General features: G+C 41.8%; 1 protein-coding gene and 1 long non-coding RNA gene across 3 annotated transcripts in view; one reads left to right on the top strand and one right to left on the bottom strand.

The window, feature by feature from the left end:
• Nucleotides 1-1,453, bottom strand: part of GABRB2 (gamma-aminobutyric acid type A receptor subunit beta2) — a 187,182-nt gene extending 185,729 nt beyond the window's left edge. The window contains exons 1-2 of one of the 2 annotated variants that reach the window (XM_056133082.1): nucleotides 1,180-1,453; nucleotides 931-1,022 (exon numbers count right to left, since the gene is read on the bottom strand). In XM_056133082.1, coding sequence (XP_055989057.1) covers nucleotides 931-1,022; nucleotides 1,180-1,256 — 169 coding nt within the window. In that variant the 5' untranslated portion in view covers nucleotides 1,257-1,453. The remainder of the gene's footprint in view (nucleotides 1-930; nucleotides 1,023-1,179) is intronic. The other variant, XM_056133084.1, reaches the window with a different exon arrangement.
• Nucleotides 1,454-1,464: 11 nt separating this feature from the next.
• Nucleotides 1,465-21,229, top strand: LOC130041060 (uncharacterized). The gene is made up of 3 exons (XR_008795048.1): nucleotides 1,465-1,571; nucleotides 4,560-4,698; nucleotides 20,950-21,229. It is a non-coding gene; the product is annotated as an uncharacterized LOC130041060 (long non-coding RNA).
• Nucleotides 21,230-21,431: the final 202 nt, after the last annotated feature.

The raw sequence follows: 21,431 nt of genomic DNA on the forward strand, positions 1-21,431 counted from the left end.
CACCCTTACCCAATCCATCCCCACTGTTCATCCTCAAACTCTTCAATCCCCTGGTCATTTTTAAAGAGTGGCAGGTGTTTCTCCAGGAAATGCTCTATTGAACATGCACACACGTGTTCGGCTAGGGGAGGGATTCCATTTCTATTGGTATGAGTAAGTGTATCAGCATGAGAACACACACAACTCAGGAAAGCATAGTATCCTCTGAACTCAAGTGGATTCTGTAGACTGTCCCGAAACCCCTCCCTCTTCATTCTTTCTCACTGTCCTTCAGTGAGCCGGTTTTAAGAGAGGTTTCTAAGAGTCTGAACCAAAATCAAATGGACATATCAGCACCTCTAAAATGTAGCAATAAATAGATGTCCCGGGTCATTTTTTTTCTGCCCTGCTCTCATGCCCTACAATGCGGCACCCTCCTGCCCTTTTCCAGCTCTCTCCTACAGTACTGCCCCCATCCCATGGTCTGAAGCTTCCCGGACTGGATCCGGGCCACTTTAAACCAGAACCAGAACTCTGTAAAAGTAGGCAGGCTTAGAGGGTTAATTCCACTACTCAGCCAATTGTCTGCACATCTTGTGCCCAGAAATGTCCAGGATGACCTCTCTCAACACATCACACAACTGAACTTAGGAGGTTTGTATTTCAAGGAGCAAAGATGGAGAAGCAGAGGATTTATAACAGTGAAGTGCAAGGACAGCAGTCACCAATACATGCTTAGAGCACTCCACTGAAAGACCCCCCCCCCCCCCCAAGTGCTGGATAGTAACAAACCTACTCAACTTTGGATCAGTTCCTCGACACGGTAACAATGAGACACAAATCCGTTCACCACATGTCCCCACAAAAGAGAGAGGGAAGGGAAGACGGTGCACATAAAGCTGGAGAGACTGCTTAGGCAATAGCTGCTTATTTCCAAGGCAACCCCATTACCTCCAAAATCTGGTCTCAGACGAATATCATAGCCTTTCAGGAGTCTATCCACCGTCTCTTTAACCAGCGACATATTACTAGGGTCATTGGCACTAAAGAAAGGAAAGACAATAACAGGCATCAGTAAGGCAGCAGGCGCGGCGTTTTAGGCTTCTATCTAATCCATACTACAGATCCCTGCTCACAGAGGTATGCAGGCAGAGCCCTTCAAAGTGGGAAAGGGAGAAGAAAAACGCGGGGCACACTTACCTCTGCGCACAGACAGCGGCGATTATTAAGGGGAATGACCAAATCCCAAAGTAGCCCCTTTCCCGGACTCTCCACATCCCTTTAGTTTTTGCCGGGATTGAGGTTTCGCCGAAGAGAGGAGATCCAACTTAGTCTGCCCAGTGCGGTAATTCTAATGGGAGGCGCATGCGCACGGCGTACCAAAACATCAAAGGGGCAGCGGCGGCTGCCAGGGACCCAGCAGATTTTCTTGTTAAGAAAGAAAAAAAAAATTAAAGGGGAAAAAGGGAAAATATATATATGAGCTATGCATGTATATATATATTCCAATAACACAGAAAGGTCACCCACACAGGAGCATCTAGAGTAAAACCTTTGTTGTCTTGTCTTTAAGAGAAAAACAAGAGCGGCTGGTAAGTTTTGGTAGTTGCAGGAGGCAGTTTTGCACCTCGCAGGTTGTGGGGTGTGCGTGCCTTTGCGTGCGTGTGCGTTGTGTGCGCGTGGTGTGTGTGTGTGTGTGTGTGTGTGTGTGTGTGTGTGCGCCCTCGCGCGCGCGCCCGAATGTGTGCTTCCTCTTAAAGATGTCAAAGCCCGATTAAGAATTTAGGGGATGGCTGGAGTGGGGTGCCTGGGCGCCCACTTCGGTCCGGGTGACCCACCAGGGAGGAGCGGAGTTGGAACTTTATTTCCTGGGCAAACATCATCCCCTGCCTGGGGCGAGCCTGGGGTGCTGGGAGAGGGGGTGGGGGGGGGAGGGGACGAGGAGCCAGAGGGGAGGGAGAAGGAAACCAATGGAAGGAGGGCTGAGCAAACCGTTGTATGGGGCGGGGGTGGGGGGGCGGTTTCGGAGAATAGAAAGGCACGGTTATTATTTTTTTTAAGGAAGAAAGATAAAATAAAAAAATGCCTGGTCTTTTCCGAGCTCAGGGGCGCGGGCTCTTCTTCACTACTCCTTCGCTCTTTCCTCCTCCTCCCCCGTTGCCCCCTATTCCCAGCGAAGAAAACCTTGGGGTCCCGGCTCGTGGCTGTGTGACGTGCCTGACCCGAGAGTCCCGACTATTTATAGCAGGAGGTGGGGAGGGGTGGCAGGCAGCGCCGTCCCTCGGGGCTTCGGGCAATCGCTAGCGAGGAGGGCGCGGCGTGGAGCGGGGCCGGGGGAGCGGGAGGCAGGCGCGGGGCCGGGCTGCCGCGGGGGGCCCGGCGCGCGCCCCCACGCCCCTCCTTCCCTCGCCCCCTCCCGCCCGGCGCCCAGGGCTGCAGTTCGCCGCGCCCGAGCGGTCCCCCGCAGGCCGCCAGGAGGAGGAGGAAGGGGCCCCGAGCCGAGGAGTGGCGGGGGCTGCGGCCACCGCGTTTCCCCGCGTCCCCGCGCCGGCCTCCGCGTCCTCGTCCCTCCGCGTCGGCGGCAGGGGGCGGAGAGGGCGCGGGCGGGGGGCGCCGCGCTCCTCGCGGGGATCGTCCCCCAGCCCCTGGCGGAGGACGTGCGGGGCGCGGGGGGCGCAGGTGCGGGGCAAGCCGGGGCTGAGCTGTGCCTCCCCGCACGCCGAAGCGTCCCCAACTTCGTCCCGTAGCTGCTCCCGACCATTGTTTGAAATTGGGCGCCCACTGCGCGCGGGGAGGGCGGCAGTCGCCGGCTCTCCCCACCCCCGGGGGTCGGAACTCGGCCCCCCAGGCCGGGGGCGATCGGAAACCCAGGGACTGGCCCAAGGTCACCCGGGAGACCGCGGGAGGCCCCAGGGCAGGACTCCCCGCAGCGGCCCCGGCCACGCGCCGGACGCGCCCCGCTCCCGCGTTCCACAGCGGGCCCGGCGAGGGGGCGCGGGGCGAGAAGGGGGACCCCGCGAGGCGCCGCGGGCGCGCTGGCAGCCGGACTCCTCCGGGTCGGGTCTGGGCTGCGGTCTTGACCCATTTACCTCCTGCCCCGCCTGCCCGAGGGTCATCCCGGGGTGGCTTGGGGAGGAGGAGGAGGAGGGGGCGACTCCGGGGTGTGGGGGCGGCGGGGGCTCTGGGCATCACCCCCAGTTCCAGGGCGGGGGAAGCGGGCAGCAGAGCGAGCCGGGAGCCTCCTCCGAGCGGAGCGGGGAGTTTCTGGGTTAGACAGGTGAGGCGGCGCGAGCGAGGGAGGCTCCCAACGGCTGCGGGATCGGGCAGAAAGACAAGAGGGGACCCGGCAGCGGCGAAGACAGAGAGGGTGTCACGGTCTCGTTTGGGATTTCACGGGACTAGGGGTACAGGAATCAAAGTACAGAACGATGGCGAGCAAAATCGCTGATGTTTCCCTCTTCGCTCCTAAACAAGCCACGTAACTATACTGAAGGGAAAACAAAGTTTAGATTAGTATTAGCTTTCCACCCAGAGATTTCGTTTCTTAAGAGCTCTTTACAGCCAAGTAACCGGCTAGCAAAACCCTAGAAAAGGGGTTTTTGAGGACAGGGGAGAAAATGGAGGGGTTTAGGACCCTTGCCTTGCACAGGGGTTTCGCTGGGATATTCCAGTCTCCTGAGCACAGCAGGGAGCGACTTCCCAGCACTGAGCCCAGAGGAAGCCCAGCCCAGTTCTCCCCACCCTTAGTCACCACACCCCTAAAACTCTTCCTCTGCCAAATACCTGAAAGCAGTTTTCTTGCTGACCAGATACTCAGGTGGGATCTTTTGCACTACCTGCTCACTTAGCTTCCAACAAAACAAAAGCACAAATACTCTCATCCACTTAGTAATAATGACAATAGGAAGTATTAGTAATACTAAGCAAGAGTGGTTAAACACATATTCATTGAAGCTCTACTGTATACAGAAAAACTAAGGGGGAGAAGGAAGAGGAATACAAATAAAAATAATTTAAAACTCAAGAACTAAAACAACAGCATAGTACAGGGAGGATTTCAAAGGAACTGGCGCCCAACCTTGGAGCCAAATCCCAGTTTGACTACTTAGTAACTTTGTGGTTTGGATAGGTCTTTTAACCTCTCTAAGCTTCACTCTCTCTAAAAATAAAAATGGTAACAGTAACTTCTCTACATATTTGTTAATCTGTAAACAAATGTGCAATGTTTGACATGTGATTAATAATTATTACCATTTTAATGATGACGCTCTAATGAATGGTCAGGAAGGCAATATTATTCCTCTCTCTAAATATCGAGCTGGCATACATTTGATGAAATTATCATAAATTTCTCTAGAAGATGGGAACAGATATTTCAAGGGAATTGAGGTAATATTAAGAAAGGCATAAAGATAAAAGCAGTAATCTACATGAGAAATGGCAAGAATATCCATTTTTATGTCATGACATGTCAGAAGTGAATCCTACCAATAACAGTAACTAATATAATTAAAGAGATATTCCTACTGTTTGCAAACTAAGAGACCAACTTGTGCCTGTAATGTATCTCCATTACACAGCGTATTCAACCTAAGTCACCTCTCTGGAAGACTTTGCTGATAATGCTGCCCAGAAAATGAAAATTGGAACAATAATGTGCAGAGGGAAGGCCCTGCTGGAGAGCGCTATGATCCCTGCAGTAAAATGAGAATGTAAAATGTAAGTACTCTTACAAGATAAACTTCATAATTATTTCTGAATAAAAAGCATCCAAATGCCAGGGGAAAACCTGCATGTTCATCTGTTGTTAGCCTCTGCGATAGTATCTTCCATACTTAAATCCAGTAAGTATATACTAGCACTTACTCTGTGTCAAACATTATTTGACAGGCACTCCGATGATGTGAAGCGCAGACGTAATCCTTATGCCCTCAGAGTTTACACTTCAATGTCAGCAAAGAACTTGTTTTAGAAGTAAAAGCACACGTAGCATGTACTGGGAAGTGGGGAAATTGGAAACCTTCAACTGTATATTTGAAGGAAATAACATAGCTTGAGGATTTAAGTAAAACTTTTTGTATGAAGTGGCTTCAACTGAGATTTGAAAGATCGGTTATCCTGATGAAAAGGTAAGGGAAGAAAGTTCCAGAAGGATAAAATGTGATATGAGAACATCTTGATGAGATGGCATAAATGAAGAACAAAGGAGGAACAGTGACGCTAGAAGACAAGCTAAAGATGATACATGCTGTTATTGGAAAGCTGGACAGAGGTTCGTGGGGGTCACTGATCAGCGGAAGAACAGGGATTACAGGGACTTTCGCACAAGAATGGCAGTAAAGGCTGTAGGGCACACAGTTACTGTAGGAATCTAGGGGAAGGGTGGCCCTGGTCTGATTTAGAATAGTAATAGTTAAACTCCATGACCTATTAGATATGAGAAACACGAAGAAGGGTTCAAGGATAGGTTTTACATTTCACGTTTGAGCAACTCATTAATGGTGGTAGAAGTGATACAATCATTTTGGGTCAGAGATACACTCTGTCCGGCATCCAAACTGTACTAGTTTCTTGGTATATACACCCAATGAACTCCCTGGTTACCCCCAATACTCCCAGGCACTTCTGGGAGTAAGACCCACTGCTTAAAAAAACAAACAAGTCAACAAAAACCATGTTCCACACCAAATAAAGGGTGTTGGGAGGATCCTCCCAGGAAGGGAGAAGCATGCTGAAACTAGACTATAGACCAAACATGATTGCCACCCAATGCCTCTTTTGCAAACCACAACACCCAAGAGGATAGAGGGAAAAAAAGGGAATGCCCTGCCACAGAGGTGGAGGGGGGGGGGGAGGGGGGATCAAGGGGATGGAGGGGGAGAGGGATACTGGGATCCGTGGTGGTGGGAAATGGGCACTGGTGGAGGGATGGGTATTTGTTCATTGTATAATTGAAACCCAAGCACAAAAAAATTTGTAAGTCTACAACTGTATCTTATGGTGTCTCACTAATAAAAATTAAAAAAAAAACATGTTCCATTCTAACACCTGCTTTCATCTTAAGTTTTTATTTAACTTTTCTGCTTTAACTTTTAAAGAACATATTACTATTCATGATATTATATTTTACCCATCATGTTTCCATTTTCCTGCATGAAAGGCACATTAAAAGAATTTTTTTCTGGTTTTCTCAGGACTATATTCCAGTATCTAGTGCCCATAGTAGATACCTACTTCATATGCTTTTGAATAAATGTGCTTGATAACTCTGAGGGTGTAAACAAATTAAGTGAGAATGAACAAAGTGAGAAGACTCAAGAATATACAAGGAAATCTGGTAAAGGTCAATTACCGGTTTCAGAAGGGTCTAATTAAGACTGGCCCAAGGGGTAGGAAGAAAGCTACTTTGCAGTGATGAAAGCCAGAGAAAGAGCACATTCTAATGAGGAAGAATCACTCAACTGTATTAAATCCTTCTAACAGTTCTTATGTTTTGAATAGGGAGACCATGCTCATGACAAAAAAGAAATAAAAATAAAAAACCTTCTTAAAAATCTAAGTAATTCTGTTTTGATTCTCTCCATAGAAACCAACAAAATTTAGATGAGGCAGGTGGGCTATGTGGTTGTTCTATCACATCCCTTCATCTGTTGAAAAGCAAGCATGGTGCCTGGTCCAACAGGTACCTGTCATCGTACCGAAGCTCCTGCTGTGGGAGAAGAAGGATCTGGGAGAAAGTTCTCATGCAGTATGGGTGACCTGCTTTATCAAATGATTTAAGCATTTATAGTTATAATTCTTTTAAAAACGAACAATGGACAGCATCGTTTTGAATACTGATTAGGGTCTTTTAAAGTAGTATAGAAACCTATAAAAAATATAGTACAGGATCACTGAAGAGTAGGGAGAAAACCAGAAATAACATATGGGAAGAAAATGCATCTTTTATTTTCATTGAATATAACAGAATAAACTAACCGTAACGCAGTAATAATGTGTCATTTGCTACTCCAAATTATTTTTTGGGGGGGGGCATTGTGGTTTACAAGCTATCAGTAGTATTTCATGTATGAACTAGTTCAGCATCATACCACATACTCAGGTGTTCCTTTCCCTCCACTGTCCCATGGTCCTTCACCCACTCGCCCCACCAAATATTTTATAAACAGCAACATATTTGGATTCTTTTAATATGCATATGTAATTATTATTATTATTATTATTATTATTATTATTATTATTATCCCCTTTACCTGTATGAGAAACAAGCAGAAATTAAATAGCTACAAGATCACAGTTTTCGGGGCAGGATAGTACAGTGGTAGGGCACTTGTTTTACAAGTGGCCAACTTGGGTTCAGTCCCCAGCATCCCATAGAATTCCCCTAGTATGGGAGGAATAATTCCTGAGTGCAGAGCCAAAAGTAACCCCTGAGCACTGCTGGGTGTGGCCCCAAAACAACAACAAAACAAATTTTAAAACATTACACAGTTCAGAAGAATATGTTTATATATTCAGAACCTTTTTGGTAGGCATGTGACTTAAAAAACAAATCCCTAAAGAACATATACTCTACATTTCTGTTACTTCACCTAATAAATTAAGGTAACAGAAATACAATCTCAGTCCAGACAAAAGATGGCTCCAAAAGACCCAGCAATTCCGCTTCTTGATAGCTACCTGAAGGGCCCTAAAACTCTATTCAGAAAAGACATCTGTGCCACAACATTACTGTAGCACAATTCACAAAAATCAAAATATGAAAATAATACAAATGTATTATTTGGGGAATGCCCTGCCACAGAGGCAGAGTGGGATGAGGGGAATGGGGGGAGGGAGGGATACTGGGATCTGTGGTGGTGGGAAATGGGCACTGGTGAAGGGATAGGTATTCGAAATAAAAAAATGATAATAAAAAAAATAAATAAAAAATAATACAAATGTCCAAGAACAAATGACTGGGTATAAACTATGGTATAATATACAAACTATGATTTTATAAGTATAAGCACACACACATATGAAATACTACTCTGCCAAAAGAAAAAGCAAATCATGCAATATAAAGTCACATAAATGGAACTGGAGAGTATCATGCCCAGTAAAGTCAGACAAACGGGGAGAGACATACAGAGTGATCTCTCTCTTATGTGTGTGATATAAAGAGACATAACAAGAATATAACAAATGCCCAAGGCAACAGATGGTGTTCTAAAGAACTAGTCTTTAGAATTGATCTTAGTTGGGGGAGGAAACTGGGGTGGGGGGGAATGAACACTCTGGAGAAGGGTATAATATTGATATGCTGTGCCCATAAAATCCTACCAGTTATAGCATTGTAGATCAGAGCATTTTAAATAATTTCTCTAAATGTTTCTCACAATTGTTTCATATGGATGACCACCGTTAGTCAAAAATAAGGAATGCAATATATAAAATTAAGTTTTCCAGAATGAAGGCCTTTCCTGAATGAGTTGATTCCACTGAGGCTTTTCTTGAAGCATCTCCACCCAAACTCTTCATTCACCAGCTGCCTGAGTTAGAGAGCTTAGAATTTAAAAGTCTTCTGGGGCCTTGCCCTAGGATAAATGTGGGAATGATGAAAAAAAAAAGACAAGCCTTAGCTCTAAACTGAAATAGCAATCTCCAATGCTAAGATTTATTAGTGTTTGATTAAATGTATATAAAGTGTTTTGCTATGTTTATTATGAAGTAGTTGAAATCTCATATACAAAGATACATTTTAATATGCTATGATGTATCAGTGGGCCTTCAAAAGTTAGACAACTGGAGTATAGGAAGATGGTCAAAAGCTCCAGCTCTCTCCACGCACAGTGACAGTTAGCTTCTCCTACTTCTGTGCTTCTACATTTCAGAGCTGATCATTGCTTTTTTGCTTGTTTTTTTTTAACCCCCATTTAGAAATATCTCCATTTGCTAATTCTACAAAGGGCTTTTCACCTTGTATTTAAATCATTCCCTGTGATCAGCATATTTACTCAGTAATTGATGAATTGTGCTGAAATTATTAGTAATTATTCACAGTTAAATATAGTTTATAAGCTTGTCCACTCGTGATAAATATCAGCAACTCTTTATATTATTTTTGGAGGTGTTTCATTGATGCTCTGGATTAAAAAAAGAGCAAATTCAAGCTATCTAAAGTATCAGAGGTCATGTTGCTGAAAGGTCCGGGGTGTAGGCTCAGCTTTGGGTACAGATGATATCAGAGGCTTAAACTACTGTGTTCTGTGCAAGCTGGCTTTAGTCTCAGTCAGGCTTTCTTCCAAAGACAACCATCAGCTGCTCGAGTTTAGCAACCTTGAGAAGATTAGTCATAACCAACTCAGCAAAACTGGATGATAAGACATTGAGTGGGACACCGTCTTCCGTGAATTGGGGTATACCATATCTCAACCATGTGGACTACAGCTGGGGAATGGCTGCCTTAAGAATGACCATTTGTATTTCCAGACAGAGAAGGAATGGATGTTGAATAGATAAAAGTTGCAGAAATCTACTTTTGGGAGACGAGGTGTTATTACTCACTATATTTTGGAGGGGGTCTGAAGGTGGGATGTTTGGGTTACACCTGCCTGTGCTTAGGGATTATTCCTGGATCTGTTTTTGTCACACCTGGCTGTGCCCAGGGATTATTCCTGGATCTGTGCTCGGCAGTGATGCCTGGCAGTGCTCAGGGGATGAGATGTGATACTGGAGATTTGAACCAGGTTGATGGGATGCAAGATAAGAGAATTAATTCCTCTCTGGCCTTAACTACATTTTTTATTAATAAATTGTTACATATGGCCCGGGATATGGATAGAAGAAGAACTCAAACTCACAGTATCTACTTAACGTGAGTGCTCCTGCAACTACCTGATAAGGAGGAACGAATCAGAACATCAGTTATGGACTCCAGAAGTTTCAAGAAAGGAAAATAAGTTCAAATTTTAACACCTCAGAATATCCTGTGTGAAACATCACCCTGAAAACTGTTCAAAAATAGTTCTGCTGTGACTGAATAAACAAAAATAAGTACAGGTAGGAATCAGTAGGGAAAACTTAATACAATTATGAACAAGAGTGACCAGAGATAGAATATCCTCAATGACACCCATTAGTAAAAAATATCATAACATTAATATCAAATAATTGCATTAGCCTCACATTTATTTGTAAGTCAAAGTCTCAATATTTATTGAATATACAGACTTTTGAATGGGTTCCACAGCAACTTTTCATTGTCTCAGAATTTAAAACAAATGCTTCTCATGTTAAAAATCACAGAAAAAGTCCCTACATTTTTACTTATGACTTTCCTTAATAAAAGTATACCTTCAGGGGCCAGGAACAGCTTATTGTCAGAGGTGTGCACAGCCACTATCACATATGCACCAGAGCACCACTGGGTGTGGCTCTGGAGGCACCCAGCAATGATTGGTCTGAGTAGCACTGCATTGCCAGAAGCTAGCCTTGGACCATTCAGTGTGGCTGAATTTTGCTACGAAGTGACCCCTGTACTTCCGGAGCTCTGTTTAAGAGACTCCCATAATTTAAATATATATTTATTTGGTACTTAACCCTGACACATAAGTCATTGCTGATACTGAATGACCTTTCCTGAATCTTATACTCTAACCTCTCTACACCTCATTTAATTTTCACAAAATACTATGAGGTAAGTTCTAATATTATCTCCTTTTCACAATATCCTGCAAGTGTCAAAGACTTTGTGATTAAGATAAGCTTCTTTTCCAAAAAGGAAGAGAAATTGAGAAGAACTAGTCAGAGTGAAGATGTTCTTTAATTGGAAACCTAAAGAGTGAGTAGGTGCTGATAACCACTGCTTCATTCCATTTGTTTTAGAATAATTTTCTCATAATAGAAGTGACATAAAGACATGTTCTGTTCCCTAGTTTTGGAGAAGATGAATTCTGTTTCAGGTTAAAGTTAGTGATTAAAGTTATGAGTAGCATTTCTACTAAGATGTATGCGTTGGTGCAGAGGGCAGCTGTTGTTTGTAAGATAAAGTAAGTCCTTTTCAGGCAAAAGCACAACCTGAAATCCACCAACGCTCACTGAATTAAATGGAATTTATTTTAGAGGAGTTAAGAAGAGCTTTAACTGTTGAAGCCAAAAATGCATCAACAAGAAACAAAGAATAATTTTTGAATTCGTATGCTCCAACATGTACTGTATCCAGAAGAGGACATGCGGACTCCTTGATTTGTGATATGACATGAAAAGAGATTTATCAGTTTGGTTCAAGATGCCATCAATATTTCACTATTGTTATTTGTTATTTTAACTTATAGGAGTAAGACTTCAGGTGCCAAAGTCATCAGTTTTTTATCTTGAGGATTACATACTGTTGATGGCCAGTATTAGTAGAATCCTACCAAAGGTAGTGATATCACCTTTCTTTTAAATTTATTTTAAATAGGGGTGAGTAGGCTTAAAGAAATGTTGATAAAACAGCTGATCAGGTGGCAGATGGATTTGACACAAACAATGTGGGCAATAGCCCTAGAAACTAGTTTTTAAAGTGAGTCTTCAAAAATGGGTGAGATGGTATTGCTGTTAGTAGTGGGAAGAGGGGAGCTTAGAATAAGATTCAGCGTTGGCCAATCCTTGTTGGGCGAAAGCAGAGCCAGAGCCAGGACAGTTGATCAACACAGAAATCCATGACATCAAAATAAGGATTTCAAGTTTAGGCAAGTATCTCATGTGAATAAAGAAGCTGAGTCATGGACTGAAGGACCACAGGAAAATATGACACTTTAATGACACTTCTAGAAAAAAAGTGAGACTTCTACCATAAAATAAACACAGCAAAATATGAGTGTGATAAATAAAATAATACATTAAAATAATGATAAATAAAACAAAACATTAAATAAATAATAATAAACTAAAAAAACACTCATGTGAAGGGCACTAGCTCTGGAAGTCTTTTCTGTCATCTGCATATTTAAAGAGACAGGAGAGTATTTGGAAGAGATCTCACAGATGATTTTAATCTTATCATAAAGTTATCTTGGGGAAGATATCTTATTGGCTATATATTTCTAAAATCAGACAGGCAAAGCTCTTAAGAATTGACTGTATATATAACCTGTTTAATAAAACAGATACTCATGATGTATCAATATCATAAACTATCAACTATTGTAACTACCTAAACTATAATAAACTTAAAAAAATAAGAAAAAGAAATGCATATGGTAAGGATAAGCCAAACAACAAAGCATCAGTTAAATTATATTTTGAGGATAACAAGGTAATTTTAAATGTATAAACATCCTTTCATCAAATTATCACTAAATTAGGAAGGGAAAATACAAATATCATTTGAATTTTTATAGATAAAACAAGACTTCTGGTAACTATAAGACTGCAGTATGAATTCTGGTCTATATATCCTCAAACCATAGCGGAGCCTGGCAAGCTATCCGTGGCATATTCGATATGCCAAAAACAGTAATAATAACAAGTCTCATTCCTCTGAATCCAAAAGAACCTCAAATACGGCAGCGTTGGGAAAGATGAGTAAGGAGAGGCTGCTAAAATCTCAGGGCTGGAGGAATGGAGATGTTACTAATGCCCGCTTGAGCAAATCGATGAACAACAGGATGACAGTGATACGGTGATACGGTGATACAGTGATATCCTCAAATGAGTCAATTTATTTTCTTTTGTTATTAATTCCAAACATAATGCCAGTGTTTTGCCCAGGTTCCCTCAGATTGCTTTCGCATCTTACCCCCTACTCTTCTCTTCCTCCTTTGAATCATTTTGGAATGATTTAAATTATCAGTACCTACATGTTTGCTAGGGAGTATTCCAATATTCCATCCTTAGACTACTGGGTTCACTCTGAATCTGTGAGAAATACCTAGAGACCTGGAAGCCTCACAGAGCGCCCATTCACCAGAGATTGTCTGGTAGGCAATAGGACAATTCTTAACCAGCTCACACTTCCAAATTCCCTAGTAGACTCAGGCTCAAACATTCTCTGAATGGATTTTGTGTGCAATATCCCTTGTTTGTCTTGTTTGTTTCACACCCACACCCACCTTCCTTGTCTAATTTCCCTTACTTTCTTCTCACTTGCCCATGAATCTTTCTACTTTGGAGGAATGGACCTAAAACCATCAGAAAGTGCAAGATGCATTCTAGGGGAAATCTTTTATTTCTAGAAAATAAGATATTATTATTGGAACTCAGCAGGTTAAAATGATACTGTGAGTGGGGCTGGAGTGATAGCACAGTGGGGAAGGCGTTTGCCTTGTATGCGGACGACCCAGGTTTGATTCCCAGCATCCCATATGGTCCCCTGAGCACCACCAGGAATGATTCCTGAGTGCAGAGCCAGGAGTAAGACCCGAGCATCGCCGGGTGTAACCCAAAAAGAAAAAAAAATTATACTATGCGTTATACAAGAATGGCAATAGTTTAAAAAATACTAGCTGGATGACATTTGGGGGGAGTGGAAGCAACTTACTGCCTCATCCTCTTAGGTTATTCCCTGTATGAAATCAAACTGTCAAATGGATGATTCAGAAAGATCAGATCTAAAACCCTCTTCTAATCAGAGGTTGGCTAAGGATGGATGACCGACAAATCCATATTGATCAGAACTGGTCACAAGCAGGACAAATAGTTTTACTGAGACACAGCCAGGAAAATTAGATAAATTCGATAAATGTGAGAAATACCTAGAGACCTGGCACAAGTCTGTGTTGTGGTTGCAGAAGTAACTAACCCACAAAGAAGCCCATAATGAAAAATACCATCTTTAGCATTTTTAAAATTTGATGAGAGAATGGAGACAAAGTAGAGGTGAAGTAATTTTCCTAGAGTGCAGTGTGAGAAGAGGCAGAGTGAATTTCACTACCAATTTACCTCCAGATTTTTCCAGAAACTTTTTTGCTCTGATTTTTTTTTGGTCACACCTGGCAGCTCCTCCCTGCTCTTTGTTGAGGAGTCACTCCCTGCAGGGACTACAGAGCACCAGGAACCTCAGCTTCCCACATGCGAAGTGTGTGCTCAGTCAAACACCAATCGCCAAGCTGACACACAAACTCTGAACCACAGTGCTCAGCCGTCTTACTTCGGAAGGGTCCTAATGAAGAGAGATATTAAACCCTCTGACTCATCGTATCTATGTTGTGTTTGTTTTGTTTTCAGTAGCAGGAACAGCATTAACAGGAACACATGCAGAAGTATGAATGGAAAATAAAGAGGGGGACATCTGCAGATTCCACAAAGCTGTTAGGAAATAGCAGCAACAAGAAAATATCACCTGCTTATTTCTTGGCCATCACATGCAAGTCTTAAAATGTGTTTTCATGTTCTCTTCATTTCCCCTCCTGGTGCAAATAACAGACACATTCACAAACAAATTCACAACTAAGATGCTTGACTTGGCCCTCTGCACGCTAACATCCTGTGTCTGTGGAGCGGAACTAACCATTTTATGTCATTTCTCACTTCTCCCTTTCCACTTCCTCTGAGACTGCAGTTCTGCTTAGGCAATGTGATGAATGACAATGCTGAAAGTAGACAGTTTTACTTTTGAGAATCTACAGAGTAACAAAGCATTGGCACAGGCTGTTTTGTATTTTTGCTTCTTCTTCTTCTTTTTTTTTTTTTTGGTTTGAGTTAAAGCTCACTGACATAAAACTCAGAATATATTTCTGTATTCTTTCCATGAGGTGCAGACTCATTTGGATAGAACAAATTCAAGTACTGATATAAACTGAAGAAGAAGGAAATATGCCAAAGCAGTGAAGACAGAGAGCCATTTTTCAATTTAAATGATAAGTAGGATTTAGATTGTGGAGGAGTCTGGGTAGCTAATATGATTCCTATAAGGAATTTCATATTTTTAGAAAAAAATTTAGCGAACGCTTTTTTCCTCATAAGGTTTTGAAAATCACATTATGTGAACTTAACTCAGACAAACTGTTTTTAGCCATTTATGTTAAATTACAGAATTTAACTCTCTTATTCAAGTTGGTAAACGGGTGATACAATCCTTATTCTTTCCAGAACTAAATTTCCTAAATTTCCATTTTGAGTAGTGTTTGTGTCTGTAATATGAGTAAATCTCTCTCTCTTTTTTCTTTCTTCTTTCCTCTGTCTGTTGTAAGCCATCACTATTAACTTACGGCGAGAGTACAATGTTGTACTAACTTCTGAGCTAAGTGCTTCAATATGCTTTACTTCATCTAATTGGCACATTAATTTGGGGTGGGGATATATAAGGTCATAAAGTTGTAAAAGAAGGGACTTATTAGGGTCACACAACCAATTAAGGATACTCAAGATTCCAAATTATGACAGTCTGCCTCTAGATAGTAATCTTATCCCCTGAGCAAGACCCAAATTAAGGATTCAAAGGGACAGGTAATCAAGCAATAAAGAATTAGATTGTGAGGATAAAAGTAAATAAATTTATTGTCAAAGTCAAGAACATACTGGTGATATTAGTTACCATGGTAGTTAGAGAAATGAGTATTTATTCTAGCCAGAGTTCAATCAGATTAAGGATTTGGGAAGAGAATCTGATCTCTCAGACAGCAGCTGGGCTATGAACGAAGGGACAAGAACCTAATCACCCCAGTATCTCTACCAACATGTGAAACATACAGGAGCATGGTTTTCAAGTAGAATGTATGCACTAAGTAAAAGGAATCAGCATTTATGGAGCTCATGCTCTGTTCTGAGTCTACAGCCTAATGTGTTACCACAATTAAAACTCTCCACAGACATAACAAACGTCTTAGCGAAATAAGCATTATAGAGTGGTTTCACGCTAAACTTATACAGAGTCCTGAGAGTTTACAGAAGTTCCAAAGGATACGTGTACATGTGTGATCGTGTACATAAATTGATTTTTAAAAGCAAGGAGCCAGAGTATATGGATATGAAAGCTTCCATTTGTAATATATTTAACATTTAGTTTCTTTGAGAACAGCGCAGAGACTCCTGCCCCTGTGCCTGGCTATCCTCACCAGGGCCCCTTGGAGGGGAGTGGGTTGAGTTTCCCTCCCCGCCCCGACCAGGGCTCTGGCAGCCAAAGACCTCCAGAACTAGCCACCACCATGCTGAGACCACTCTCCACATGCACGAAGGTACCGGCAGAGGAACAAAGGCATGCAGGTCCCGGGATTAAGATCCCCAAGCCTGCTCGGATCGGGGCTGAGCATCCTCCACCCAGATCCTCCAAATTCCAGTAGGCAGGGGTCACACCCACCAACTGGCCCCTGGTGCCCTGTAATCCCATCAGCAGCCAAGACCCAGAGACTATAAAACCCAGTTCCCGGAGCTCATTCGTGGCCACGCGACACCTTATTATCTCATTCTTACTTCAGACAAAATGGCAGGCTTCCTAATGTAACCTGCCCACACGGCAGAGTCTGGCAAACTCTCCGTGAAGTACCCAATGTGCCAAATATCAGTAACAATGATGGGTCTCATTCTCCTAACACTGGAAGAACCTTTAATATGGCACTTTATAAAAAATCTCGGGGCTAGGACGAAGGAGACATTACTGGGGCCTGCTCGAGGCAATCGACGAATAACAGGATGGTCGTGATCGTGTAGTTTCTTTGAAAAAAAAAGATATATATTATACTTCGCCAGATGGAATTTAAATATGTAAACCACTAAATTGGTCTTGAGATTGGAAAAATGAGAGGACAATACGTAAGAGAACAATAAGACTTCCTGACAAATATTAAAATTTCAAAGGTAAGGTAAAGGTAAAGGCCTTCCCGTTGTTCATCGATTTGCTCGAGCAGGCCCAGTAACATCTCCATTGGAGACTTTGTTGTTACTGTGTTTGGCATATCAAATACATCACGGATAGCTTGCCAGGCTCTGTCGTGCGGGCGAGATACTCTCAGTAGCTTGCCGGGCTCTCCGAGAGGGGCGGAGGAATCGAACTCGGGTCGGCCATGTTGGCTGTGTGCAAGGCAAACGCCCTACCGCTGTGCTATAGCTCCAGCCCTAAAATTTCAAAACAGGCTGTTTTAAACAATAATCTGAACTTCTCAGTTTTTATTTCTTCTTTTCTTTTTACTTCTTTAGCTTAATTAGTTTTGGACCACATCAGTGGTGCTCAGATACTATTCCTGGCACAAAGTCTGGGGATTGCCCCTGGCCGTGCTCAGGAGACCACGTGGTGTTAAGGACTGAACCCAAGGCTCCAACATGCATTGCATGTTCTCCAATCTTTTGAGCTATTTCCCCAGTCCAATCTATACTTCTAATAGCATAGTTTAATAATTAGGGTTCTAAATGAAGAATGATATGCATTTAGAAGACTTTTGAGAAGACTTGACTACTAAAGAAACCTAAGATTTGGCTACTAAAAAACCTTAATCCAAAGTGAGAAATTAAGCCATGAAAGGTGTGGTAAAGAGCTTCTGGTGACAGTTCTTAGATACTTTTAATGTATGGCATCAATTTTCCTTCCCTTAAATATGAAACAATATTCTAAGAAATTTCATAAATAATGACTGTAATCATTTACTTGTGCTGTTACCTTATATATCTGGGAAGGGTGTATTAGGTTCGTAAAATTTTTTTGCCATGTAATCTCCCAGGAGATTACAGGAACTCTGTGTTAGCTCTTGGAATTACTTGTGAAACCTGACCTTGACTACCTTCTTTGTACTTCACTTCTCCCCGTTTCTCTGGACACACGTACCAAGCAAGTTCCTATTTCTGAGCATTTCTCTTGCCACTCTGCTTGGAATGATCTTTTCCCAGAACCTTATCAATTGCAACTGTAAATTATATGCCACTTTACACTTGCAAAAACAACATTTGATGTTTTATTGAGGACAGGTATTAAGTCACTAGAAATATAGTGGTAAACAAGATATTATTCCCTTGGTAAAGAGGGCACATGTTAATGGTAATTACTGAACAAATTAGCCTGAGAATAAGATACATAATAAACTATAATGAAGTTCTGTAAGAAAAGAAAGGCAAATAGTGAGTAACAATTATAGGGGGGAGGTTTTGAGAAATCAACATATGCTATGTGAAAATACAGCATTAACATTTGAATGGGGTTTTTGGGGGTGGAGAATGGGCACTGGTGAAGGTACGGGTGTTTCATTGTATGACCTAGACTTAGACCTGAAAGCTTTGTAACTGCTCTCATGGTGATACAATAAATAAAATTATAAAAATGAAAAAAAAAGATTAGAATTTGAGGGTGTTACTTAGATTTATAGTGGTGACGGGAATGGGATGAAAGGAGGGAAGGGAAGGAAAGGAAAGTCAAGTGGGAAGAGCAGCTAGTATGAAGTCTCTCCAATTCAACAAGAAAACTGAAGAATTAGCGTGACTAAAATAATGTGAATTATTCAGATTCTCAAAAATACAGAGAACAGTCCCTATTTGGCAGACTAATCCAAACCATATAAGGTCAAACTCCTGACGATGGCTATTTATAATGTACTACTCTATATATTTTTGGTGGCTAGAGCGGTTTTATCAGATGTCTGAGGCTTCTTTTACAAAATCCCCATGAATTCACTTGATTTACTAATCTAAAAGGCAATTAACTAAACACCTGCAGTACGTAAAGTCCAACACTCTACTGATAGCATTTAGCAATAACCCACTGGTCTGAAGAAAGTCTGAGCATTTACAAACAATTATGGGTCACATTTTTCATGATAGCACTGTAGCACTGTACTCTGTTGTTAATTGATTTGTTCGAGCGGGCACCAGTAACGTCTCACAACAAATTGTGAGACTTGTTCTTACTGTTTTTGGCATATCGAATATGTCACTGGTAGCTCGCCAGCTTTGTCGTGCAGGTGAGATACTCTCAGTAGCTTGCTGGGCTCTCTGAGAGGGGTGAAAGAATCGAACCCGGGTCGGCTGCACACAAGGCAAACGCCCTACCTTCTGTACTATCGCTCCAGCCCCACCAAGACACATCATTGTTAAATTATAAGATGTCAATTACAATGAAAAATAGTAAAGGTTGCTAGCGGAAAAAAACTGTATGATATATACAACAGTTCCACAATCAAGCTACTATCTGATTTTTCAGAAGAAATCTGTTGGTATATACTCAAGTGGATATATACTCAAAAGTTTGAAGGATTAAATATTTTTCATAAATGTGCACATATATGTGTATATATAAACAATATATAAATTATATATTAACAGTTTGTATTCAACTGCCTTGGGTTCAGGTAGGAAGAATAAATTTATCCATAAATGGTTCTCATAAATTTGTAATTTGGACTGAAGGTCAGTTTCTGAGTCTTTCACTCTTAGATTGAATCTTGGCTCAGTTTCCAGACGTTAGCAACAGCACTCTTATTCTTGAGCCTCAGTTTACTACTTCCTAAACTGCAGATCATGGGGGAAAAAATCTTACCTGACAAAAAGCTCTCTGAGAGAAAAAAAGGTTAATAAAGAATATATAGTAAACTCAGGCCTCTGTTTGAGATATACTATGAAGTAAATAAATGATAACTATCATATTCTAAACATTGAACCAGAAGAATATTTCCTTTTATACTTGTGACTTTCAGTTTGATGGCATTTACCTGAGTCCAGCCATTACTGGTTGATTTTGTTACTAATAAAATGGTAATTTGTTGGACCAGGGACTAGGCAGCTGTGCTGTTCAAAGTTCCCTGGATGACTGTAATGTGCAGTGATGTTTGCAACCACTGACCTAGAGGCTGTTTGAAAAGGATGACAATTTCTCTGCTCCCCTCTGCACCTGCCCTCCCGCAGCTAAGAATTCAAGTAGGTGGTGAAATCGCCAAAGGGAAGGTCAAAGAAAGTAGATGCCTGAGGGTTAAGAAAGCTGCATAGATGTGTTCCCAGGGCCCAGTTTGCCCTACATTTCCTAGCCATTGTTGTTAGTTTCTAACTTACTATAAAGATTCCATTTTTCTTATTCCAAGGATTCTAGTTTATACTCTCTTTGCAGGACCCAGTGACACCAAGAGCTAAAATTACCTTTTCATGTCATTAATAGAAATGTCTTTGCCTCATAAAATGTTAGTATATTTAATAGTCACCTAGCGGCTTGAAAAGTCTCTGTATTTGTGAAAGTGCATGACAGACTTGAATTGCACCATTATCATGTTTTTTCAAAAACGGTCCCATTCCCTCCACTGTTTCTAGAAAAATATTCCTAAACTATCTCTTGATTGACATTCTCCAGTACTTAAATTTTCCAGGACTCCTTTGACTACAATGGCCTCGAATCCTTGAAAATACCTTTGATGACTGGTCGGCCTGAATGCTCAATAATTTCTAGACCTGTCAAATTTTTCCTCCAGTACAAGTCCCAAGTTTTAGCCCAATCATCAATTTACTGTTTTCTGAACACACTATGTGCTTTTTGCCCTTTACGCTGGTAGCTCACAAACTTTCACATGCATCCAAATGACCTGAGAATCATGTTAAAATGCATTCTGTAATTTGGGGGGCTACATAGGAGATGCTCAGGAGCTATTACTGTCTCAGTGCTCAGGAATGAACCCTGGCAGTGCTGGAGCATAAGGATGTGGCGGCAAGGATTTGAATTAATGTTGGTAGGTTGGTGTGGCAAGCACCTTAATCCCTGTACGCTCTTTCCAGTCTGTGAGGTGTGTATTTATTAGTGTTCAATTGCTAAGGGCAGGAGTGACATAGGCACATATGCTAATGAAATCTAGTTTGATAAAATGAGCTGGAATGAGTGTTGTGATCACTTTCCTATTTATTCAATGTTTATGTGACAGAGGGATTCACTATGACATAAAAAAATTAATTTGCTTTCTTTCTCTCAAGGTACATCCCCCAACTCCCTATTTCAGGATAGCATGACCTTGTTCGTCTCCTCATCTCAGGAAAGATTTATGGTTTGGAGCCAAAGAAAGGTTGTTTAAAAGAAAAATGCTGGTTTAATTTTTGTTTTCCTGACAGCTATGTCACTGAGAAGAATTGTGCTGGATCTTTGGGGAAGAGAAGACAGTATGGCTCTTTGAGAAATGGCAGTGAGAAGAATCCCCACGTGAGATGGAGATGGAGTCCTGAGGAGGTCACAAGCCCAAGGAGATGACTTGACTGTGTGATACATCAAAGGTGCTGGAACTCTAGCAATGGAAGTACCAACCTTGCCAGAAATGCAAACACCCAAAACTTGGAACATAAACTAAAAAATACTGGCTACCAGGGGAGGGAAGCTGCTTCCATCCCATACTGAAATGAATTCAGAACTTTTGTATCAACAGTTCCAAGTTGGAATTAAAACAATTGTGGATCTTCTGAAAATGATTTATAAGGAATAAATGGATATTTTTTGAGAGTTGAATGTTTGAACTAAGATTTAAACGTGCTATACTTATTTTCCATCCAGCTTTTCCTAAAGTGTTCCTTGATGTATTTATTACAGGGCATGACTTAAA

The sequence above is a fragment of the Sorex fumeus genome, unplaced genomic scaffold, assembly GCF_029834395.1.
Source record: "Sorex fumeus unplaced genomic scaffold, SorFum_2.1 ptg000097l, whole genome shotgun sequence".
Lineage (NCBI taxonomy): Eukaryota > Metazoa > Chordata > Mammalia > Eulipotyphla > Soricidae > Sorex > Sorex fumeus.